Source organism: Acinonyx jubatus, chromosome D1 (assembly GCF_027475565.1).
Source record: "Acinonyx jubatus isolate Ajub_Pintada_27869175 chromosome D1, VMU_Ajub_asm_v1.0, whole genome shotgun sequence".
NCBI lineage: Eukaryota > Metazoa > Chordata > Mammalia > Carnivora > Felidae > Acinonyx > Acinonyx jubatus.
Window position 1 is genome coordinate 10419471 of NC_069390.1, and position 24521 is coordinate 10443991.

Sequence of the window (24521 nt, forward strand, 5' to 3'; positions counted from 1 at the left end):
AAATGCAACCTGCTGGACCGGACGCTCTGGGGTAAGGCCCAGCGTCCTGGGTTCAACAAGCCCTCTGGGAGATGTACACTCAGCTGCACATTACTGGTCTCTGCTATTTATTTCAGGCCCTCGCCAAAGGCCTGGGTCACCCTCCTCCGGACCCTGCTCTCCGTGAGGGCCCTTGGCACTCTTTCTTTTTTTAAATTTTTTCTTTAATGTTTATTTTTGAGAGAGACAGAGAGAGAGAGAGAGAGAGAGAGAGAGAGAGAGTGGGGGAGAGGCAGAGAGAGAATCTGAAGCAGGTTCCAGGCTCTGAGCCGTCAGCACAGAGCTGGACTTGGGGCTCGAACTTATGAATCGCAAGATCATGACCTGAGCTGAAGTTGGATGCTTAACTGACTGAGGCCCCCAGCCTGTGCTCTTGACACTTGGTCGCTGGAGGCTCCTGTCCTCTGCTTCCAGCCAGCAAGGCCCCGCCCCAGGCCCCCTCTGCTCCCGAGGCTTGCTCTCAGAGGGGCAGACACAGGCTGTTGGTTCCTGCAACCAGCCGGGAGGAGGCTCGTCGCACCCCAGCATCGTACACGTAGAGACTGTGGGTGGCACATGGGCTCTGGGAATACGTTCCCAGAGGTCTGTCTCCACCGTGGGAGTGCAGCCGAGGGGCCCCACGGGGACAAACGTCACTGCCTCCTTCTTTAGAAAATGCCTTAGGGCCCTGTTCATCTGGAGTACTTTTTTGTTTGTTTTAGCAGCTTTTAAGTTGTCCTCAGGGAGGAGGGTTGGGAGATGAGCCACTTGGAAACAAGGGTTGGGGGAAAGGTCTGAGGAATGAAGATTTCAGGTACGAAGCCCCTTAGCGGGGCTGCCCTGAGAGATTGTGCAAGATGTTCACTGCACAAGGGGGCAAGGGAGGGCAGAGATCCAGTGGGGAGGGAGGGGGATGAAGGGGGGGATTCTTTTTTAGCCCTCAAAGCAATTTGTGCACCGACTTCTGCACTTTGGGGAAGGGGCTGGGCAGGAGTCCTTTGTAAAAATTCTACTGCCGTGAAGTTACTTGCCCAAGTCACACGCCAGGGAGTGGCAGTGCCAGATCCAAACACAGGCGGTCGGGTCCCAGAGTCCCTGAGCTTACCCACCACCCTCCACTGCATGACCTTAGAGGATGTTCATGGGTCAGCAGGGCAGGGGTGGGGTGGGTGCTCCTTTCCCTGAAGCAGAATGGAGGCACCTGCCTACTTTCTTGGGAGGGCTGTAGGCACTTGCCTCTAAGACCGAGCCCCCTGTGACCTACAGGAAAGGACGCCTCCCAGCGCTCATATTTTGGATAATCAAGGCTCTTACCGATCTGCCACTTTGGGCTGCAGCGAGAAATACTATCCCCATCACATGGTCCTGGTATTTTATACATTCTTCACTCAGGATCGCAGGCTCTCAGCAAGTTCGTGAAGCTCCAGGCCCTGAAATTTAGCCTGTGTCTAAGTGGAAGATTCCTGTACACTCAATCCCGTGGGAGGGGGTGCCTTGCCCTGATACGGGGGACACTGGGGTTTTAAACATGTTTTACTGAGACCCTCCGACTTGCTGGGACGCTGGGTTTGAAGAAACGGTTCCTGACCCCGGGAAGCTTGGTCAGCAAGGACCTGGGGAGCAATTAAATGCAAATTTATAAAGCTCTGTCAGCTCACAGCCCACTTTAAATAAAAGCTGTATTGCCCTCGCCCTATAGCCTCTACCCATTTCCTCCCCGGAGGGGACAAGGACGGACTTCTAAGAGCACCTCCCGTGTGCGGGGCGCTCTGTGAACGGAGGCACCTCGCTGCCAAGCCTTCAAGGTAGACGCTGTCGCTCTGCTCACGGATGGCCAAACCCGGCCTGGCAAGCGGAAGTGGCTCACCTCCCAGCTGCGGCTGCAGGGCTGGCCCGGCCCCGCTCTGCCCACTGCCGCGCCCTGCCTTCCTGAGGATTCTGGGGTGAGGAGAGGGCAGCCAGGACGGTGGACATGTGCCCAAGATGTCCTCTTCCTCATGCCTCTCTCCCACACAGCGGTTGCTCGAAAATGCAGCCCCCGATGCACACTCCCATTCCCCCACGGGCACGCGTACCGACCTGGGGCTTCTGCCAAATCTCCTGTGTAAAGGGAGGGGGTTGAGCACGGGCTGCCGGCAGTTACGTCCCTTTCCCATTGATGGAGATAAATGTTACTGGAATACCAGTGTGACAAGTCAGCCTCCGCTGTCCCCGCCTCCCCAGACCCCACCCCTAAACACACACACACACACACACACACACACACACACACACACGCACACATGCACGCACGCACACACACGCGCACACACACTCCGGAGCTGATAGCTATTTCCTCCCTCAGCCCCACTCCCCTGCCTCTGCCTGCTGGTGACTCGGTGACTCGGTGACTCGTCTGGCTGCCACCAGAAGCTGTCTCTGGGGCTGGAATCCTGTGCTCCTTCTGTGCCCAGGTAAGGAAGCAATAATAGCCCAGGGGCTCGGCAGCCTTAGTGCCCTCTCTGGATCCATGAAGGCACAGTTTTAACAGTCAGGATGGCAGAGGGCTGGATTTCCCGAAGACTGGAGGGGACACACTGCTCAGAGAAGCAGAGGGCACAGGGGTAAGCACCAAAGCCTCTCTTTCCAGACTCACAGCAGTCTGGGTGGGAGGATGACAGGGGCAGTCTTAGGGTAACTGACTCTAAAAGCTTGCATTCCCTGCCCCTAACCCCCGCCCAAAGCAGGACCCTGGCTGCTGGGCTCCATAAGACTCCCGGGAGGCTGGGGGCCGACTCCATGCAGCCAGAAAGACTGATCCCGATGGGTCCCCAGGGTGTAGCAGGACTGTGCTCTCTGAGCATCCCCATGAGACCTGGCAAGAGGCTGCTGCGCTGAAGGGAATGTTCCAGTGCAGAGAGGGGATGGCATTCATCTGTCTGCAGGGTGGAGTCCCAGCTGTACCACTGCAGCTGAGGAATGGTGGGCAAGTTGCTATGCTTCTCTGGACCTCAGTTTTCTCTTCCGAAAAATGGGGTCTCACAGGGTCACCGCGAGTGTAATTGTTCTGCAAACTGTAAAGCTTGAGAAGCCTAAGCATTCTTGGGGAGCACGGGCCCAACTGCTCCCCCCGCCCCGACCTGCCTGCGATCCTGGGGCTCATCTGCTTGGAAGGGTCTAGTCTGATCTCTTGGGGCCTCGCCTTCCAGAGGCCCATGCTACCTGGAGAAGACTGTGGGTTTTCTCATCCCGGCCAACAGTGTTACCCCTGGAAATGTGAGTACTGAAGACCACCCCCCGCTTCCTTCTCTTCTTGCTTACGGCAGAGGTAGAGGAAAGGGAACACAGTGAGCGTTAAACTGTTGCTTCCACGCTTGTCTGTTATTTGGGTGGCTTGAGCCTCGGCTTCCACGCCTGTAAAATGGGATGGAGTGAAGGTCTAGTGCCTTTTTTCTAGAGTCCTGAGCAAGAGAGCGCTTATGTAAAGGACCTACTGGAATCTCTGGCGCATAGTGGGGCCTCAGGACAATCTGAATTCCCAGTCCCTGCCAGCCATCCTATGCCTCCTGCCGGCAGCCTCCCCCACCACCCCCCTGCCCCCCTGCCCTTGTGGATCTCAACCAGCCTCACATCAGGAAGTCTTGGGGTTTTGATGAAGCTGTGGGTGTGCACATCTGGGGTGTCCGCACATCTGCCAGAGGCTGGCTTCCCCAGCGCTTACCTGAGTAGTTTCTCAATCACTACCTGCTGAATGAATGCGTCAGTAAAGGAATGGGTTTCCTGGGGCAGGAGGGTGGCCCGGCGCCCTTGGGCAGATGGCAGTCTTTCAGCCCCATTGGGCCTCCAGAGCCCCAGTCTGGTAGTTCTCATGCCTAGCTCTCTCCCTCCTCTTATCTTATTTCCTCTCCAACTATGAGAGGAGGGGCTGGCTCCACCGGTCAAAGTCAACATACCCCACACGCCACGGTTGTGGGAGCAAAGGGCTGCACAGAGAAGCTGCAGAGAGGCAAGATCTGGGGGTGCTGTGGACAGGGAGGGCGCATGTCTTAAAGGCACAGCCTCTTCCTTCCACTCCCATCCCCCAGGCCGGCTGACTCACCCCCGTCCTTCAGGTGGGGCCTTGTTTGTGCCCCAGTGGCCCCGGGGGATTGGGAGTCCTGCATGGCCTGGCCTCGTGTGTGACCTTAGGGGACCTGCTAACAACAGTCACAATACTGACGCAGTGCTTCCTGTGTGCCAGGCTCCGCTCTAAACGTTTATGTATATTAGCTCATTGAACACTCCCAACAGCCCTATGAGCTAGGTCTTGTTATGACAGATGCCTGTGTCCCAGAGGAGAAAGCAGGCCCAGGAAGGTTAAATGGCTCACCCAAGGGCGTGCAGCTGGGATGTTATTCCCCCACCTGACTGCCTTGGCTCAATGTCACTGGTGCCCGGTGGCCTCATCTATACCATTCATAGGTCAGGTTCCTATCCCCTGGGGAGGGGGGTCCCCTGCTGCCCTCGCTCTGCCTACCTCAGCACCCCCTCCTCTCCACCGCAGAGCTGGCCATGTCTGCCAACGTCACGCTGAAGCCGCTCTGCCCCATCCTGGAGCAGATGAGCCGCATCCAAAGCCACAGCAACTCCAGCATCCGCTACATGGACCACGTGTCAGTGCTGCTGCACGGGCTGGCCTCGCTGCTGGGCCTGGCGGAGAACGGACTCATCCTCTTCGTGGTGGGCTGCCGCATGCGCCAGACCGTGGTCACCACCTGGGTGCTGCACCTGGCGCTGTCCGACCTGCTGGCCACCGCCTCCCTGCCCTTCTTCACTTACTTCCTGGCCGTGGGCCACTCGTGGGAGCTGGGCACCACCTTCTGCAAGCTGTACTCCTCCGTCTTCTTCCTCAACATGTTCGCCAGCGGCTTCCTGCTCAGCGCCATCAGCCTGGACCGCTGCCTGCAGGTGGTGCGGCCCGTGTGGGCGCAGAACCACCGCACGGTGGCCGCGGCCCACAGGGTCTGCCTGGTGCTCTGGGCCCTGGCCGTCCTCAACACGGTGCCCTACTTCGTGTTCCGGGACACCATCCCGCGGCTGGACGGCCGCATCATGTGCTACTACAACGTGCTGCTCCTGAACCCGGGGCCCGACCGCGACGCCACGTGCAACTCGCGCCAGGCGGCCCTGGCCGTCAGCAAGTTCCTGCTGGCCTTCGTCGTGCCGCTGGCCATCATCGCCTCCAGCCACGCGGTCGTGAGCGTGCAGCTGCGCCACCGCGGCCGCCGGCGGCCCAGCCGCTTCGTGCGCCTGGTGGCGGCCGTGGTGGCGGCCTTCGCGCTCTGCTGGGGGCCCTACCACGTGTTCAGCCTGCTGGAGGCGCGCGCGCACGCCGACGCGACGCTGCGGCCGCTCGTGTGGCGCGGCCTGCCCTTCGTCACCAGCCTGGCCTTCATCAACAGCGTGGTCAACCCGCTGCTCTACGTGCTCACGTGCCCCGACGTGCTGCGCAAGCTGCGGCGCTCGCTGCGGAGCGTGCTGGAGAGCGTGCTGCTGGACGACAGCGAGCTGGGCGGCTTGGGGAGCAGCCGCCGCCGCCGCGTCTCCGGCCCCCGCCCCGCCCCCCGCCCCGCCCCCGGCCGCCCGGCCGCCGGGCCCCCGCGCCTGCTCGCCTGGCTGTGCTGCGGCCGCCTGGCGTCCGCGCAGAGGGCCCGGGCCCGGTCCCAGGACGAGAGCGGCCCCCTGAACCGGGCGCTGAGCACCACCTCGGGGTAAGAGGGCGGACGGGGCTCGCCGGCCCGGGAGGCAAAGGAGGGCGGCGGTGCCGAGCGAGAGCGTCCCGAGGGCGACGTCAGGCAGCGACCCAGGGATCTGCATTTTGCAGCGCCCGGCCTCCTCGGCCTCCTCGGTCTTTCTCAGAATCCTAGGCAGGCGGCAGGCGGGGCGGGACGCCCAGATTCTGCATTTCTAGCAAGCTCCCTGGAGACGAAGTCGGCGCAGGGGCAACACAGTGAAAACCACAAGATTTCTCCGACTGGGCAGTGGACTCCCGAGGCACGCAGGACACACTCCCCCGGAAGCTCAACTTTGTCAGATGGTGGGAGGGGGAGGGAGGGGAGTGTTTTCACATGAAACCAGTGATGGGTTTTGGGGTAGAAGACAGAGGGGAAAGGTTTGGGAAGCACTGGCCTGGTCTAACCTCTTCATTTAGTCCCTCAGCCACCGTGTACTGAGCTAGACGCTTTATCTCACAATCTGGACGGTAGGTTCCATGATCAGACTGAGGCACGTGGAGGTTCATCCACGTGCCCCAAGTGCAGGGTCTGCACGCTGACCATGAACCATCACACGTTCCACTGCCCCAGGTAGAAAAGCAAGGCCTTTCGTGGTCAACCGGGGCTAACCCAAATGCAACGGGCATCTTTGCTGAAGGTCTTCTCATTGTTTAGTATTTCAACGTGTACAGCAGCCTCGGAGACCCCAGCACGGGACATTTCCTTGCGAATCTGACACCTGTATAGGCCTGGTATTCCATGAGATGCCCTGTGGGCAATGCTGGTAATCCCCAAATCTTTGCAACCCACCTCCCGACTAGCAGCCACTGGGCAGCTGTGCCTTCCAATGTGCAGATATAAGGGGTAGCTCGTCCTTCTCTTGTAGCACATCCACTGTGCCGCGTGCTTCCTCTGCCACCATGGACTGGAGGACAAAGATCGCTGCGCTTAGGTCTGTCCCGAGGCCAGGCACAGAGTTGCTGCCAGTAACTGGTGGATGAAACGTCTGTGGGAGAGCAGAGAAACCCTCTTAGGCTCTCGGTCCAGTGCTGCCTGTGCCACTCCTGGCTGGGGTCCTGGAGACTGGGCTGGCCAGCTTACCGTTTGCCACGGTGCTGGGCCTTGCCCACAGTAAGTGCTCAGCAAACGGATAGTAGATGCACAGCTGGCTGAACAGACACCCCTCTTAACACCTCACCATGCGCCCTGCCAGCCTCCCCTCACTTGTCGCCGCGTGACGCACAATGCCGTTTCCTTGTTTATTAGATTTTCTCCGTCAGAATGAAAGCTCCTTGTGGGCAGGGGCCTTTATATTCTCCAATACCTAGAATTGAGCCTGTATACAGCAGTGTTTCAATAAATATCTTTGATGCAGCCTGCGTGGCGTGAATCCAATCTCTGGGGCTTCTGCAGCGTCCGGTACAGGTGAGAGGGAGCTGGGGGAACCTGGCTCCCTGCAACCTCCCTGCCTTAATCCTTCAGTGTGGAAAAGGAAGGGGAGCTGGGTTCAGTCTGCCGGGCGACAGGGTCAGTGGGCTGCAGAGGGACCCAGAGCAGCCATTGGGATGGTGTGAGGGGAACCGGTTCCTAACTGCAGCCTCCTGGCCTGGGTTGGACCCATGACCTTGAGACAGAAACACACATTTGGGGAATCACCCTCCAGATGTTAGCTCCCCGAGGAACCAGAGAATTTACTCTTCTTGGTTGCAAGGCACTTGAAGAAGGAGGGGGAAGGAGGCGGGGGGTGCTGAACCTCTTCCCTCCTCTAGTCTCTGCCGGGCCCAGAGTCCTCAAAGGCTCAGAGCCCCTCTGGGGTGGGGTGGGGTGGAGTGGGGCTAGAGTTGCAGGGCCGAGACCCGCAGAGGCACGTGACCAGCGGCCGGAGAAGTGCGGTGTCTGACACAGTGGTGGGCCACAGACGGCCTCTAAGTGTCCCGGACTCAGACCTTGGCTGCTGGCCGCTGGGGGGGCTGCTTCTGCAGCAGCGCCAGCGTGTCCCGCTTCTCGATGGAGCGAAGCTGCTTCTTCTTTGCCCGCTTGAGTTTGGCAGGGTTTCGGATCTGGGGGTGGGGTGAGGAGAAGGCGTCAGTGCGGTTGTAGTCTCTGCCCTGCGCCCCGGGAAGGGAGGCCTCCCCACGGGGGCCTGGGTCATACGCAGCAGGAGCGGAGGCCGCGAGGCAGGGCTGCTGAAGTCTCTCGAACACAGCGCCCAGCCTGGCCGTGGTTCAGGTCCCCCGAGCCAGACAACACTCACCACTTGGACGACCTCTGCCCTCCGCTCATTCTCCAGGCGGCGTTTCAGGTTCTCGGCCCGGCGCTGTTTCTTCTCCTGGAACACACGGAGGACGGGGATTTGGGTCTAGGAGCCGAGGCAGCCCCGGTCTCTTAGGCCCCAGAGTGAGAGCTGGCTGAGTTCCCAGGGAGGAGGAAAGGCCCTCTCACCCCTGCCCGACTGTCGCTGGTGGTGTGGCGGGGGAGGGCCAGCGAAGAGGTATGCCCGTGGGACGAGAGGCCCACGACGGCAGGAAGTTCCTGACTGCAGCGGACAAGGCAGGTGCCTGGTTATGCGGCTTAGTTAGGAGGATGGTCGGGGGAGGGAAGACACAGGTGGTTCCCTACCTGGAAACTCGGGCATGCGCACCACGGCCCCTGGCACCAGCCCCTCATCAAATGCCAGGGAAGAGGGGTGGCCTGGCCCTCTCCCTCACTCCCACCTCCTCAGGGTCTCCCCTAAGGTTCGTCCAGGCGTGGGGCTGGGAAGGGCGGAGGCTATGGAGAAGAGGCTCCCGAGCTATCTGGCCCCGGCTCAAATCTCGACTCTGCTACTTCCAGATGGGTGACCTTGGCCAACTCGTTTAACCTCTCTGTGCCTCAATGCCCCATCTTCAAAGTGAGGAGGGTTACATAGGAGTGTCCTGAGGAATAAATGAGTGAGTACATGCACCGGCCCTGGAATGGTACCCGGCCTCCTGGGAGCACTTCAAAGATGAATCTAGTTGGAGTCTGTATTGGGAATGGGGAGTCCAGTGTCTTCTGTCTGTGGTGACTGCTGTCGCTGGTGGGGCCCGAGGGGATGTCGGCCCCGAGGCCGCTGTATGGTCAGGAGCCTCGCCTGGCCTCTCAGCGGAACAGAGGCGGCCCGGGCCCCCGGGGGAGAAAGGAGAAGTGAGACTTGGGCTCCCATCAGGGGACCGGCTGGGCTGGGGGCTGGGCAGGGGCGTTCCTGAGGGGCGGTGACAAGAAGGCCTGTGTTGCCCAAGAGGGAGTCAGGGCCACACAGGAAGTGAGACAAGGACTTGGCACACGGCAGCCGCTTCGGTATCTGCAGGGCCTCGGCCACGGGCCAAGCTGGGGCGGCTCGAAGCAGGCGACAGATGACGGAATGACTGGCTCAGCCCTTTCCCTCAGTGAGCGGACTCGGGGTGAGGTGCTTCACTCCTCCGGTGACCCTGGGATCACTAGGCAAGTGACATTCCTCCAGTAATGCCAGTCCTGGTGTGATGGTCCCTGACCCATATTCTCTGTGTGCCACCTTGGGGCTTCCCGGAGATCGGGAACCTCTGAGAGGGCATTTCTGGCCTGGGGAAGAACGTCCGGGAGACAGCCGGAGGAACGTGTGGGGTATCCACTTTGCTGATGCATGATGGCTGCTTCTTGGAGAACGATGGCAACGATTCCGGGGATGAAGCTTTTCCACCTGAGCAAGGACCCTCAGCCCATCTCACCAAATGCTTCTCATCAGTGAGGGCCACTGGGGGGGCCTCGTCCCGGGCTCTTCCCCATCATCGAGTGTCGTATGGAGCCCTGGGCAAAGCTGGACGTTCCACTGGGCTTCCCTACCTGGAGTCCCAGACCCCACTTCTGCTTCTAGCCTGGTGCCCTGCCTCCCTCTGGGCACAGGTGGGAGTCCCCCTCTCCCCCACCCAGGCCTATCACAGCAGTCACCGTATCAGGCCCCTGAGCTCCAGCCTCAGCCCGGCTGGCTGGCCCCTCACCTGCCGGCGTCTCTCCTTCTCCTCCTCCAGGTGCCGAGCAAAGTCCTTGGCCAGCTTCCTCTCTTGCCGGTCCTTCATCTTCCGCTGCCAGGATGTGCGTAGGGGCTTGTCCTGAACCATCTGGGAGAACCTGTGTGGGAGATGACGGGCATTCTTGTAGTCCGTGGGGGGCACCAATGCCCACTCTCTTCTCGGCTCTGGACCTTCTACCCCAGAACCCAGGGAGAATGACATCCCTACCTGCCTGCTTGCCAGGCAGTCAGCCCTCCGGGTCTGCAGAAACTTGGGGCAGGAATGGACCCCACTCATGCCGGCTGCCATTTCTTAAGCCCTAGTTATGGGTCTCTGGGACAGGTACTTTTGTCCTCTCCATTCAACAGAGGAGCAAACCAAGGCTCAAAGAGGTTGAATCATCGCCCAAGGTCACCTTGTACCTGAACGGCAGTCAAGACTGAAGGCTGTCTATGACCATAGTCCAGACCACACAGCCTTTCTGTAAAGTTCTGCTGCTTCCACCAAGCAAAGTCAGCTTGGGTGCTAATGCTTCTGGAGATAGGGCTCCCTCCAGGGCCGGCCTGTTCTGTTTCAGAACAGCGCGGGTGGTGAGGGGCCTCTGTAACGAACTCTTCAGAATCTCTCTCCCCAGTAGGGGGAATGTAAAAGGGGCAGTAGCATTAGAAGGTATCGGGGACGTCCTGGTGTTCCTGAGTGTGAGAGTGACATTACAGTCACAGGACAAACGGGATGGTCTCTGTTAGAATGCATACTGCAAGGATGTACATGTGGAATGATCCATCTAGGATGTGCTGGAAAATACTGCAGGAAGAAAAAGAAAGTTGAGCAGGTGATGAGACCATGGGGGTTCACTTAGCTATGCTCTCCCCTTTTCCATAGGTCTTTCTCCTTGAACTATCTAAAGTCTTCCTGGGTGTCCCGTGGGCCTTTTCTCCTTAGCAGATCCTCTCCTAGTGGCCTTTTTGCCTCCCCTACCCATTTCTTGACTTCTGAAAGAGCTCTTTTTCATCCACTTCTTGGATGAAAAAGAGCTCTTTTTCATCCACTTTCATCCGCTTCTTGGTCCCTTATATGGGACCCCAAGTGGTCACAGGAGGTCAGCGGGCCCGCCCCAGCCTCTGAAGGCTGTGGTGCACACAGGGCAGAGCCCATTCCCCACCGTGGGGAAAGGTCAATCAATTCTGCTCTCCTGGGTCATCTCCCCGCCTTCTTGCTCCACAGGAGTCTGGTATGCACAGCCTGGACCTTGACCCCAGGCCTGTCCGCCTTCGGCCGAGTTCTGACCCGAGAACACTCCCCGCCCCTACACACACACACACACACACACACACACACACACACACACACACACACTGCTCCTTCGCCCTCTCCCCAAGGACCCGGTGCTGAAGACCTGGCTTCCTAAGGCCAAAAGGACGGGGCTGAGCACAGACTTCCTCCCTACCCCAGTTGCGAGAAACCCAAAGGGACAAGGAAGTGGGGACTTGGACACACACAGAGCCCCAGGACATAATGCTGCATGTTTCTAGAGCAGCACAGCCCGGCAGAACTGTCTGTAATGCTGCAAATGCTCTGTATTTACGTGGTCCTGTAAGGTGGCCTCCAGTCGCTCTGTCAGCTGAGCATGTGAAATGTGGTTGGTGTGACGGAGGAATCGGAATTTGGGGGTTCTTAAATTTTAATCCACTTAAATTTAAATCGCCACATGTGCCCAGCGGCTCAGCTACTGGGGCGGTGCGGTTCCAGAGCACTGGCTTTACCTGGAGGTTGAAGGCAGGCAGGCAGGCAGGCAGGCCGGCCTGGGTTTCAGGGCCTGAATCCACTGCCTACTACTTGAGTGACCTTGGGCGAGGTAGCCTGGGTTTCGGCGACTTCCCACGTTATACGGAGACGAGAATGGCTCCTGTTCCAAAGGGTGTGGGATGATCAATGGAGACAAGGCTGGAGAAGCATTTAGCGCATGGTATGTACCCAATAAACGCCACCCTTCAGAGAAGGAAGACGACACACCCAAGGAGTCCTGTGCAGATGCCATTTGACATCAGTCTGGAAGGTGGGGCTGCGACCAGGCCTTCCCAGCTGACTGCCTCCCTCCGCAGGCCTCCTTTCGGATACCTCCTGCTGCAGATGCTACCTCGCCGGTCTCTGGGCCCACTCACCACCCGCCGAAGCTGCTTCCTCAAAGACCCCAGACATCAATTCAACGGCCCTCTGGCTCTTATCCACAAGCCCGGCCTGCAGCTTCTGAACCTGTTGTATTTCTACTACAACTGCCTCCTTACTGGTCTCTTGGCTTTCACCCCTGACCTCCTAGCGTTGGATATCCCCTCCCCCCCTCCATTTCTCCCCACAGCCTTGATTTCCTCATATGTAAAACGAGCAGAATCTTAACACCAGCTGCTTCACGGTACTCATGTGCAGACTAAATGGCACGACGCGTGCCGGTCCCTCTCTTTGCAAGGCCTTTGCCCTGGCCAACCCTCACCAAGATGCTTAGCAGTATTCTATACACTCAGGGCTTCGTAATACTTCTTATCACAGAGACAAATAACTGTTAACAGATACAAGATGGTGAAGGCCTCCCGGCTTTTTATCAAGTTATGGCTGCTTTACTCGCTTCCGCTTCCCTCGGTAGGCAGAGGGCAAAGATAATGCTTGCTGAAGGAAAACACAAATAAGGTGTTACAGGAGAGGTCCACAGGTACTCTGAGGAGGAAAGCATCACATAACCTTCCAGGGCACGGTCTCACCCTCCCTGGGTTCCCGGGGCATTTTACCACATTCTGATTATAATTAGCTGTTTGTGTGAGACCCCCAAAATGTGAGCTCTCTCCAACCCAGGGCCCGTCTCCAGGCGGCACTGGCACCCCAACACCACAGAGAACCACACCCCTGCCCCGCGGTCTCCAACTTCACCTTTTCTTGGAGCGGTCCTTCCACACACGCCCCGATTTGGGCTTTCCCTTAGGGATTACAGGAACCTCCTCCACCTCCTTCAACTTCTTGGACGCTGGGGCCTGGGCTGAAGAGCTCGTCCGCTTCTTTGCCCCGAGGCCGCCTCTCACCGTCTCGCCGGCCGGAGGTGGCTTGCTCGGCTCATGCTGACCCCGGGGGGAGCCGGGTGACTGCGCTGTCAGCTCCTGTAGTGGCCGCGAGGGCTCCGGACCCGGCGCTTGCTGACCCAGGTAAGGCTCTGGTGATGCTGGGCCCGGCTGCAGCTGATGTCGGGGAGACCCCGGGGCCAGCTCCTTCTTATTCAGGGCCAACTCCGAGTCCAGTTCTTCTTGGGCCTGGGAGGACTCTGCGGACTCCCCACTTAGCTTTGGCTGAAATCCGGGGGATTCTGGACCCGACTCCGTAAGTATTGGGGGCGACTCCGGGCCTGGATCTTGCTGGCGCTGGAGGGACCCTGGGCCCGGCTCTGGCTCCCTTCGGGGGGACCCCAAGCCTGCACCCTGCGGTAGAATAGGCGATCCCGGGCTTGTCTCCGGCTGACGTCGGGGGGACTCCAGGCCGGGTTGCCGCGCACTCCGAGGTGACCCGGGCTCCCTCGTTTCTTCTGGGTCCGACCTGAACTCCACAAGGGCCCGTCTCGCCTGTAAAACTGAGCCGGGGGTGTCGGGGCACTCAGGGTTTAGGCCTTCCAGCCGCCGGCTGCGCCTGAGCGGTGTATCCATGGTGGGGCCTGTTAAGTTGCCAAATTTCAGCCACGTGCAGCCGCGACCGTCTCTGCGGCTACCGGCGCGGTCCTATGACGTCAGGGGCCGCCCTATCAGCGTGGGGCAGGAGGGGCTGTTGCCGCGGAGACCCGGTCGGTGTTGGGCGGAGAGGCGGGATCGACGGCCCGAGGGGGCTGGGCTTACAAGGCGCGTGCGCAAAGCGCTTTGGCGCATTTACCCCCGGGGGGATGGCTCGTTTGTGGGCTGCGTTTGCCTTTCGTGCAATCTTACTCCCCCGGGGTGGAGGAAAAGAGTGTGCAGGCAGAGAAGGGAAGGGGGTGGGTGACCCGTTCCCGGGGGAGACGAGGATTGGGAAGAGGTCCAGGGCGCCTGTAGGCAAGGCTGGGTGGAAACTTTGCGGCGAACTCACTCCTGTGCCATTAATTGGACAGGGGTCCCACTCTCGGGGCCTCAATTTTCTCATTTATAATATGGGTGATTTTGCACGAGCTTAGTGTATCGAGAATCATCCTGACGGAGTACTCATAACCACCAGAGTTAATGCTCTGTAGCGAATCCCAGAAGCGGGAAATGTAAGTCTTGAGTTGCATGTTAAAGGTAACCCTTTCTTCCCTTCTCCCATCCCGTGCTTAAGTATCTATGGCTCTCCCTTTTCAACATTTTCAACATTCATGCGTGAAGTTGAGGTGCTGGTAAGATGCACCACCTTTTGTCCTGTGGCCCAATTGCACCTTCAGCCTCAGTTCTGGAAACAGTGCTCAGATCATCACTGAGCTGCTTTTTAGCCAAGGCAGAGGTCCTTGCTGCAGGGTGTGAGCCTGCCTTCTCCCTTCTGCTGCATGAGACCCAAGAGGAAGTTTTGGTTCACTCACAGCGTGAGTCTGATGATGAACACCTTGGAAGCTGCCGAGCTGTATCCCAGATCTTCTTCAGTGTTTCCTTAGAACTGCCTGGGGATGTCCCGCAGGGATCCCAGGACCCCTGTCCGGCTGTCCCACTGGCTTCTTTTACAGACCACTCTTTCTCCAGCTGAGGGGTTATGAGAGGGCCTGGGAAGCTGTCCAGGGGTGCTCAGGGGACACAGAAGGCAGAGCAGAAGTCCAGGCCCTGAGCACTGCCCCTACCCGCTGAGTCACTCTGCTAACACTGGAGCGGGAGTGAGTGTCAGACTGGGCCCAGGGTGTCTTGAGTGCTGATGAAGGAGGAGGTGAGGAGGAGGAAAACCCAGACAAAGGTTTCTGGAGGATGGAAAAGTGGACTGAGAATCCCTTAATACCCGTTGCCCCTTGGCTGGTGCCCCACGGCATCCAAGATGCATCCTGGTGAGTTCGGCCTGTTGAAACCCCCTCCCTAAGGGTTAGGGAGGCTTCTCCACCATCCCTTCATGTCATCAGAAATAGTTGCACTCTCGTGCGGTAATCACGTGTCAGCCTCTTACCTTCCTGGTCCTTCCATCTGTAGGCTCAGCACCCTCCTGTTCCCGGGCCATGGAAGGCCCTGCAGTGGCTCTGCCCAGCTCAGCTCCTCACTGCAGAAGCAGCTAGGACCCCTCCTCACCCAGCTCTCCTAGCCCCCGGCTCTAGTTCCTTAAATTCTTTGCTCCAGCCTGGAGGCCAAATGGCCCGCCATTCAGAATTGAGCCCAGTGTGCATGACCAGGGTGGCTGGTGGAAACTGGACCAGGCCTGCTCCAGGCCAGTTTCTGCTCCCTGCGTCCTGAACTCCTGTCCTCAGCTGGAGGGGTCACTCACAAATGCCAGTTGGATCGGATCCCCACAGGCCCTGCTTAAAATACTTCAGAGGGTGGCGTCAGATCCCTACTAGGGTGGTGTGAGAAAGGGAGATGTTTTACAGACATGTTTTGAATCCACGTGGAGACCCTTCATCAACCTAGGCATCAAGCGAATTCTGGCCCAGAACCCTCCACTCCCTCCTGAGCTCAGTTTTGTCAGTGTCATTATAAATGGTGCTCAGAGGCCCAGGGGAGAGGCCTGAAGTTTTCAGAGAAGCCTGATGCGGTGGTCACTGCTGGGACTCCCTTGCTTCCTACTGCAACCATCCCAGCCTTCTTGCCCTTGGGGGCAGGGAAAGGATGCTGAGGGGTTCTACCCCCCTCCACAGAGGCCCCCAGCAGGACTGAGCCCCAGTGGTCTGCAGAGACACTCTCTTTTGACTTTTTCCTGGTCCCTGCTTTCCCACTCCCTTATAGGTGTTGCCCAGGTCATTTTCTGTTCTTTTTTAAGGTTATTTATTTATTGGGGGGGGGGAGGGGCAGAGAGAGAGACAGAGAAAGAGAGAGAGAGAATCCCAAGCAGGCTTGCACTGTCAGCGCAGAGCCCGACGTGGGGCTCAAACCCACGAACCGTGAGACATGCGTGAGCTGAAGCCCACAGTCAGCTGCTTAACCGACTGAGCCACCCAGGTGCCCCTGCTGGGCTCATTTTCTGAATAGACTATTTGCATGTAAGTCCTTGTCTCCGAGTCGCTGTGGAAGAACCCAGCCTAAAACACTGGGGTGAGCAATTATTGGGCCCGGCGTTCTTTCAAGGGCTTGCTCTATACAAACCTACTTAATCCTCACCCCTGTGAAGCAGGTGCTATTGATATTACTCCATTTCCCAGAGATAAAGAAACTGAGGCACAGAGAGGGTGGGACACTTATAAAGGTCACACGGCAAATAAGTGGTGGAGGGGGATCCACACCAGCTGTCTGACCACAGAGCCACAACTCTTAAGAGTAAATCTCCATGGGGGGGTGGGGTGCCTGGGTGGCTCAGTTGATTAAGTGTCTGACTTCAGCTCAGGTCGTGATCTTGTGGTTTTTGGGTTCAAGCCCCGCGTTAGGCTGTGTGCCAACAGCTCAGAGCCTGGAACCTGCTTCAGACGCTGTGCCTGCCTCTCTCCCTCTGACCTTCCCCTGCTCGTGCTCTCTCTCAAAAAATGAATAAACCATTAAAAAAAATTTTTTTTTAAAGGAGTGAATCTCCCCATTATCTGGCTAAGGAAATCGAGGCACAGGAAGGCCAAGGTGCTTGCCTGAAGTCACACAGCTACACACTGAGGTGCTAGGATTACAGTTCCAGAGCTGGGATGCTTAGCTGCCTTGCTTGCCTCTTCTTCATGCTGATCCTGGTCCGTGCACCATGGTGCTGGGCGCCTGGTTGCCCCACGGGCCAGCTGTGGCTCTGTGCGCCTCGCACAGTGGGCAGAGCGTGCTATATCGGCACTATTCGCCTTACTTATGTAACCCGAGATCTGCTGACTGCAGAAAACCATGCACCCACAGAGATATGGATCGGGTGTTCTCCTCTGAGCCATCGGTCCCCAGCCAGCCACAGGTGCTGCAGTGAGAGGACTCGGCCGTCTCCAGATGTCAGGGACCCGTATCTGTACGGTCCTCTGCTCGGAATCGAGATCAGAGGTGGCCAGGGAACGGGTCCTGTGGTCACCAGCAGCACTAACCAGGCAGTCCCCAAATGCCAGGCCTCTCCTGGGTGCTTGCTCGGTCCCATGGGATGTCGGTGCAAGCGGGTGACTGCTGGGACGAGACGAGCACTTGCCAAATGAGGGAACAAGGGAGAAGCTCACTGCCACCCTGCGGGGGGTGGGCTGGGACCGGACACCTGAGCCAGGTGGGAGGTGAACGTCCGGGTTTCCTGACAGGGAAATCCAAGGCTGGGAGGGGTTGTGATTTGGCAGAGGGTGACACTTGGGGAGAGTGACACGGAGGGAAGGATAGGACTGGAGCTTGGGGCCTCCTGATGCCACACCCACACTCTTACTGTCCCATCGCTGAGCCAGGAGTGGAGGCAGGGGGAGCTGAGGACGTAGAAGGGGTTCCTTAGTCGGGGGAGGTGGGTGGGCGGCTGGCCGTGGGACGTGGCCCACTGTGGCTGGAGTGAGGACAGGCGGAGGTGTTGTGGGGCTGGGCCGCCCTTCCACTCAGAGGTCTGTCATGCATTTGAAGGCAGCTTTCCTGTAGTTTCCCCAGGGTTGTCTTCTTCCAGGCCAAATGTCTCCCTCTCCTCCAGCTGTCCTCAGACAACACAGTAAACCTCCGGGAGAGACAGCAGTGCTCTACAACCTTCCAGAATGTGGTGTCCAGTGCTCCCGCAGGCCCCCAGGGTTGACTGCCCCATGGAGAGCTGAGTGCATTTGTCACCTCCCTGCTCCACGACTCCCATCAGGGTGGCTGGGTCCCCATCCTCTTCCTGATGGCCAGCCATCAACGGAGACCCTCAGTCTCGTTCCAGCTGCCGTCCCCTGGATCCTGGACGTGAGCCGTTGGCTCTCCTGGACAGGGGCGGGCTTTGTCACTTGGCCTGGCTGCATTTGGCTTTGACCTGCTGGAGATCCAGCTCGCCCCCTCCTTCAGTGTCTGCTCCCCTCCCCCTTTGCGTGTGTGAACTGCTGCTTCTAGAAACCTTGAATCAGACCCTACTGAGAACGTGCGACAGGACAAGGGTTATGGTGTCAGTTCTTATCAGGGGTGCTTATCTCAGATGCTCATCTCCTGTGTGTTCCCAGAAGCTCGCACTGACTCTCAGGGCCTCAGGAGGAGCAGGGCAGAGACCTCAGCAGAGGGGCCGGGGAAGAGGGTGTTGGTGGGGGTTGGGGGGAGTGGCACCTGGGGCCCTTGGTGTGAGGCCTCCCAGCTGTCCCACGGGGCGTTGCCGGGGGACAGAGAAGCTGACTGGATGGGGAAGGGGCCACTCTGCAAAGTTCTTGGGTACCTTCAAAGCTTATCTCCTCATCCCCCACAGCAGCTGCAGGTTCTGCTAAAACAGGAAGGGGCAGACCTACCCCCCCTGCCCCCCCAGAAGACAAGACCTCCTCCCTGTGCCAGCCACCACAGCATGTCCCCCTGTCTCCAGGCAGGTCCAAGAAGGGGTGGGGGTGGGCTGGGGAATGAACACCTGTGCCAGGTGGGAGGGAGAGTCCCCGGGGAGGGGGCCACGGCAGCTCGTACCCCACCTTGAGCTCTCCCCGGCAAGCATTGCAAACAGCAAACAAATGTCGGGGAGCATCGGAACCCTAGGGAGGTGTTGAAATCCAGTCTGGGCCCTGGCCCCATAAATTGTGATTCGGTTGGTCCGGAGTAGGCCTGAGAGGCTGCATTTCTCTAAGCTCAGTGGTGCAGGAAGAGCTTTCCCGCTTCACTTTCCCAGACGGGGTGGGGCCAGGCTCACCACCACCTTGTCATTTAGTGATCCACCAAATATTTATTGAGTGTTTGCTCTGTGGCCGGAGCTCTGCGTATAGCAGCGAGCAGGGCAGTTGTGGCCTCTCCCGGGAGGGCGCCTGCATTGTCTTGGGGGCGCAGATATTCAACCCTCGAATCTTGAAACTTTCCTCGGAGGAAGGCGGAGCGGGAATCATTTTCCCTAGTGTCCAGGTGAGGAAATAGCATCGCGGAGAGGTCACGTGACCTGCCAGCCCACGCGCAAATGGAAGGTGGCAGAACCTGAACTCAGGACGTGTAAGTCGAAATCTGGCTGCCCAGCCCTGGCCAGGAGCCATCTCTGCTCCTGAAGGTTGTGTCTAGGAGGCAGGGCTACAGGCCTTGGACACGCATCAGCGGGTGACAGCTGGGGGCTTCATCCTTGTGTGGGGATGGAGAACTTGGCGGAGAGATGTTCCCATGTCCCCACCCACGACTCTCAGTTCCGAGATCTGCCTGGGTGCAGAGTTTCACAGTGAGTCACCTCCCCTCCCTTCCTCCCCGATCGCTAATTCTTCTACTTTCATTTCCCCTAATGTTTTATTTGTCTTTCTAGGCTCTGGCCTTTCCTTGGCGGGATATCTGCTCCAGGGAGGGATGCCTCCCCCAACCAAGATGGCAGCCCTCATCTCCATGGCAACCCCTGGACACCTGGCCTTGGTGACCAAGGAGCAAAGCATGAGGCTCCTTTCCTGAAGCACAGACCAGCGAGGTGGTCCCTGTTTGAAGGTGGGGTCTGCAGGCCCCGTGGCCAGGAAATCTCAGTTCTCACCACCTCTGCACCCTCCAGCTGTGTACTGCGACCAGCCCCGAATCAGACTGAGCTGGCTCACTCAGTGTCAGATTAGTGAGATGAGGTGTCCCCCGAGCCAACGGTCTTGCTTCTTTGTTCTTCTCACGCGCCTTCCAGAACCTCAAACTCCCCAGGTGCAAGATGGAGTCGCTGCCCCTGACACCCCCACTGGATCTGCCAGGCTCGTTTTTCTGGATCTCCCACCCCAAGGCTTGTTCTGCGGAACAGCCATTGTAGAAACAAACAGGTCTGTTTGTTTACAGACGTTTACAGCTTTTAAAAGCATATCGTTTACGGTGAATTTTCAGGACATAAAGATTGTAGCAATTTACGAGAAGGTATTTTATTGCAGTGGATGGAAAATACACAAAACCATACCAATGTCCCTGGAAGTTTATTTTTTTTTTTTAAACGTGTTATGTTTTTATTTGAGAGAGAGAGGAAGCATGGGTGGGGAAGGGGTAGAGAGAGAGGGAGAGAATTCCAAGCAGGCTCTGTGCCGACAGATGTAGGGCTCGACCCCACCGACTGAGACTGTGATGTGAGCCGAAGTCAAGAGTTGGATGCTTAACCGACTGAGCCACCCAGGCGCCCCTGGAAATTCAGATGACCGAGATCCTGTCAGAGTGGTTACCAAGCATGGAGGCTGTGGCAACAGCCCCCTCGGGAAGTTGCTCCCACCACCTGGGTTTTTAGAGAAGGAACTTGTCCAGGAACAGGCAGCTGGCAAAAGGCGCAGAGAGGATTTGAACGCAGTGCTCCGCCCCCAAAGCGTGTGGCCTTCACCCGTACCTCCCTGCTCTTGTGTTTTAGCCATTGGACCTACATCAAGATTAAGCCCGGGGAGCGCCTGGGTGGCGCAGTCGGTTAAGCGTCCGACTTCAGCCAGGTCACGATCTCTCGGTCCGGGAGTTCGAGCCCCGCGTCAGGCTCTGGGCTGATGGCTCAGAGCCTGGAGCCTGTTTCCGATTCTGTGTCTCCCTCTCTCTCTGCCCCTTCCCCATTCATGCTCTGTCTCTCTCTGTCCCAAAAATAAATAAACGTTGAAAAAAAAAAAAAAAGAATAAGCCCGGAGACAGACATTTTAGGTCATTAAAAAATTGCACACCTTGCATAGAGAGCAGGCTGTGTTACTTTCAGTTCAAAATAAAATATCACACAATGCCCAGATATTATCACTCTCTGCCCGAGTGGTTTTAGCCCTCTACCTGCGAGATGGCTCTGGGCAGATTCGGATACCCTGCTTTTTTTTTTTTTTTTTTTTTCCCCTTTTGAGATTAGAGACAGAAGGGGTGGGAGACCGCATTTTCTAAAGTTGGCAGCAACGGTATCTGCTATCCACGTCCTCTTCTTCCAGTGTGACCTTGACACCTCTTCCCTTGAGTAGCGGGGCCTTCGTCTCTCCTACATCCAAACCTAGAAGGACCTTTGTGATTGCTTTGGCCAAAAGAGTATGGTGTGTGACTTCTTTTTTTTTTTTTTTATTTTTGAGACAGAGAGAGACAGAGCTTGAATGGGGGAGGGGCAGAGAGAGAGGGAGACACAGAATCGGAAGCAGGCTCCAGGCTCTGAGCCATCAGCACAGAGCCCGATGCGGGGCTCGAACTCACAGACTGTGAGATCATGACCTGAGCCGAAGTCGGACGCTCAACCGACTGAGCCACCCCGGCGCCCCTGGTGTGTGACTTCTGAGGCCAGACCGTAAGAATGTCATGCACGTCTGCCCGGCTCTCGTGGCACGCTCACTCTGGGAACTCAGCCGCCATGTTGTGAGGAAGCCCTATCGTCCTATGCGCCAACCGCATGGAGAGGCCAGTGAAGGTGTTCCAGCCGACAACCACATCATCTGCCAGGCATGAGCCAAGATGCTTCCAGATCATCCTAGCCCCCACCTGTCAGGTGACTCCCGATTTTGCATCTTTCCAGCAGAGGTCCCCGAAATCATGGAGCAGAGGCCACTCTCCCCACTATGCCAGGTTCTGCACTGCAGGACCTATGAGCGTAATCAAATGGATGTTTTACATCACTGGGTTTTGGGGTTGTTTGTTATGAAGCAATGGTAACTGCAACAGAAAGTATTTGCTTACAATCAGGTGTCTACCTCAAGGGGGAACATCTTGCGCCCTCTCTTGGAGCAGATGTGATTGGCAGGGATGGTGCCTAATCAGCCTGATGACTTTATTGGAAGCAGATTGGGTGGGCAAGCTTCCCTTGTTCTTTAGTTACAATAAATTAGTATGTATTACACGCTTACTTGTTTATTATTTCCCACCGACTAGCATGTTGGTGCCCTGTGGATGGGATTTTTTTCCTATCATGTTTGTTACTGTATTCCCAGAGTACTTAGTAGTTCCCCAATAAATATTATTGAATGAATGAGTCGATAAAGATGACACATCAAGCCGGCACAATTTTGGATGATGGTTTCTCAAGAGAGATTTATTAACTTTACCTGGGATACTTGTTATGATAATGTACCATTATTTTCTGGACAACGGCCAGCTCACACTGTGGTAGGGATTTCTTGAGAATCATAGTGGAGAATAGAATAGAGAATGATGAGAATCGGGAACATTTAAAATAATTAAGGGTTGGAGCGCCTGGGTGGCTCAGTCAGTTAAGCGCCAGACTTTGGCTCAGGTCATGATCTCCCAGTTCGTGGGTTCAAGTCCCGTGTCGGGCTCTGTGCTGACAGCTCAGAGCCTGGAGCCTGCTTCAGATTCTGTCTTGCTCTCTCTCTGCCCTTTCCCCACTCGTGCTCTCTGTCTTACAAAAATAAATAAACGTTTAAAAAAACTAAAATAAATAAATAAATAAATAAATAAATAAAAGAATTAAGAGTGAATAGTTAAGAGTCCCAACCTTTTCTCAAAATTAAAAAAAAATTGCTAAATGTATGATGAGTGGTAGGGGGTCTTTAGGTGCATACAAAAGGGGTTTGTTCAAGGACTTTGTTCCTGGACACTCTCTAGAGGGATTTAGAATCAGTCAACACATAAGAGATCGATTCCAGCAAACTGTCTTTGCTGCCTGGCATGTTCTGGATGTCACAGGTGCACAAACCAGCGTAAGACAGGGATGCTGTCCTCTAGCTGAGACCAGCTGAAGCCTGTGAGGCAGCCAACCCAAGTAGGCAAGTGAGGCCCAGGGGCAAAACCGATCAGGTTTCACCAGCTGAGGTTCCTGAGGATGAGGGGCTATCAGGGAGGACTTCTTGGAGGAGGCAGGTCCAGGTGGGCAGCTTCCAGGCACTGACTCAGAGGAACACTGAAACCTCATAGGGATTTACCAGAAATCTGCTGCCTGTTGACTCAGGTTTCCACCTGTAGGTCCTCATGGAGCTGGTGGAAAGGAAATCCGTGTCCCTTTTGCCAAAATACTCTTAAACAGATAAGTAAGTACATAAGTGGATAATACCCTTAAATAGAAAGCTTTCTCCTCCCTAGCACTGGCACATGTCAGTGGGGGTAGGGGGGTATTTTTTGATGTGCATCGCAAATTACCGTGTCCACTGGCCTGTCCAGCCATGAGACCAGCCTGCTGGCAGCCCCCGGGGGGTTGGGGCGGGCATTGCCAGGCAGCCCAGATTCCGAAACCAATTAATGCACAGCAAAGAGGTGTTTACCAAGATCGCATCCGCGAGACTTTAAATGTCTCCACAAAAGTTTTTGGTTGCAAAGAAACTACAGACAGAATAACTATAGAGAGTAAACCATGAACACCTGCAGACAAGTGGAGACTATTTTTATATTTGAAAAACAATTCTTAATGTTTATTTTTGAGAGAGAGAGAGAGAGGTGGAGAGAGAGAGAGCGCAAGCAGGGGAGGGGCAGAGAGGGAAGGAGACACAGAATCTGCAGCAGGCTCCAGGCTCTGAGCTGTCAGCACAGAGCCCAACGCAGGGCTCGAGCCCACAAACCGCGAGATCATGACCTGAGCCGAAGCTAGACGCTTAACCCACTGAGCCACCCAGGCGCCCCGTGGAGACTCTATATAGAAAGAGACGTGTTTGCTCCCCCGGAAAGTCACTCTGCCGTTGGCAACCGAGTGATGCGCTCCATCCAGCTTTGTGTTACATGCGGGAGAGGAGAACCAGGAAAGACAATTCCAAATAAACCGGAGTTCTGGTCGGTGCATACAACTCCATTTCGACCATGAAGAAAGAGCGTTACAATTTTTATCTATGGGAAAATGATTTTTTTCCACCCCAAGTTAACGTTGCACAAATATTGGAAGATTATTAATTTGAAGGGTACCAAGTATTTCTGATCTGCACGGCAGGCAGTACTATTGACAGAGAGCAGGGGAGGGGCAGAGAGAGAGAGAGAGGGAGAGAGAGAATCCCAAGCAGGCTCTGCACAGTGTGGAGCCTGATGTGGGGCTCGAACCCACAAACTGTGAGATCACGACCTGAGCCGAAATCAAGAGTTGGATGCTCGACCGACTGAGCCACCCAGGCACCCCAAATAAATATCTTTCTGAGTGCAGCCTTGAGCAGAGCCGATCCACTGGGACAGCAGCCTCAGTGGCTGCCCACGTTCGGTACCTGATTCCACACCACCTCCTAGGGGCCTGTCATCATATGTCTCTGGGGCTGAGGGTTGAAAGCAACTTTCTCAGGGGCTCCTGTGCCCTGATAATTTATCACCCAGATGGGAGCCTTGGTTTGGGTGGCACATCACGAAGACAGGTGTAACTAGACCTGTACTAAGGACACATGGGCGCTCTACCTTGCACGTCCCAGGTACTGGCACGTGCATTCTGCAACCTGCTGTCAACTCTGACGGAGGTGGGCACCAGGAAGCGGCACGCATCTGAATGTCTATCAGCAGGTCGACAGTACCTTCTCTGCCAGGGTGAGGCCTCTGGTTCACGCCGGTTCGCCACCGGTCTCGGGTCCTCTGGAATCAACGACACACGGAGCGTTAGTGCAGCTGGCTGCTGAGTCCAACCGTCTCAGCCGTGGGCAACCAGGCTGTGTGATGGGGGGAGCAGTTACTTTACCTTACCCAGCCTCCGTTTCCTCTGGTGTGAAATGGGGTGCAGGTTGGCACCCATGTCCCATAGT

At 56.8% G+C, this 24521-nt stretch overlaps 2 protein-coding genes and 1 long non-coding RNA gene across 5 annotated transcripts; 2 read left to right on the top strand and 1 right to left on the bottom strand.

The window, feature by feature from the left end:
- Positions 1-2256: 2256 nt before the first annotated feature.
- Positions 2257-6354, top strand: PTGDR2 (prostaglandin D2 receptor 2). Of its 3 annotated transcripts, XM_027045026.2 has the most exons (3): positions 2258-2471; positions 3207-3273; positions 4541-6354. In XM_027045026.2, the coding sequence occupies exon 3, from the start codon at positions 4549-4551 to the stop codon at positions 5749-5751; it is 1203 nt and encodes a 400-aa protein (XP_026900827.1). In that variant the 5' UTR covers positions 2258-2471; positions 3207-3273; positions 4541-4548; the 3' UTR covers positions 5752-6354. The 3 variants fall into 3 exon arrangements, with proteins under 3 accessions (XP_026900829.1, XP_026900827.1, XP_026900826.1); XM_027045028.2 differs by lacking the exon at positions 3207-3273 and having other exon boundaries at positions 2257-2471; XM_027045025.2 differs by having other exon boundaries at positions 2258-3273.
- A 641-nt stretch (positions 6355-6995) lies between these two features.
- CCDC86 (coiled-coil domain containing 86) lies at positions 6996-13518 on the bottom strand. Its single transcript, XM_015075470.3, has 4 exons — positions 12677-13518; positions 9746-9875; positions 8005-8079; positions 6996-7810 (listed from the first exon to the last, which is right to left on the bottom strand). The coding sequence occupies exons 1-4, from the start codon at positions 13435-13437 to the stop codon at positions 7691-7693; spliced, it is 1086 nt and encodes a 361-aa protein (XP_014930956.3). The 5' UTR covers positions 13438-13518; the 3' UTR covers positions 6996-7690.
- A 501-nt stretch (positions 13519-14019) lies between these two features.
- On the top strand, positions 14020-21701 carry LOC128311753 (uncharacterized). The gene is made up of 2 exons (XR_008290303.1): positions 14020-14762; positions 19217-21701. It is a non-coding gene; the product is annotated as an uncharacterized LOC128311753 (long non-coding RNA).
- The last annotated feature ends 2820 nt before the right edge of the window (positions 21702-24521 follow it).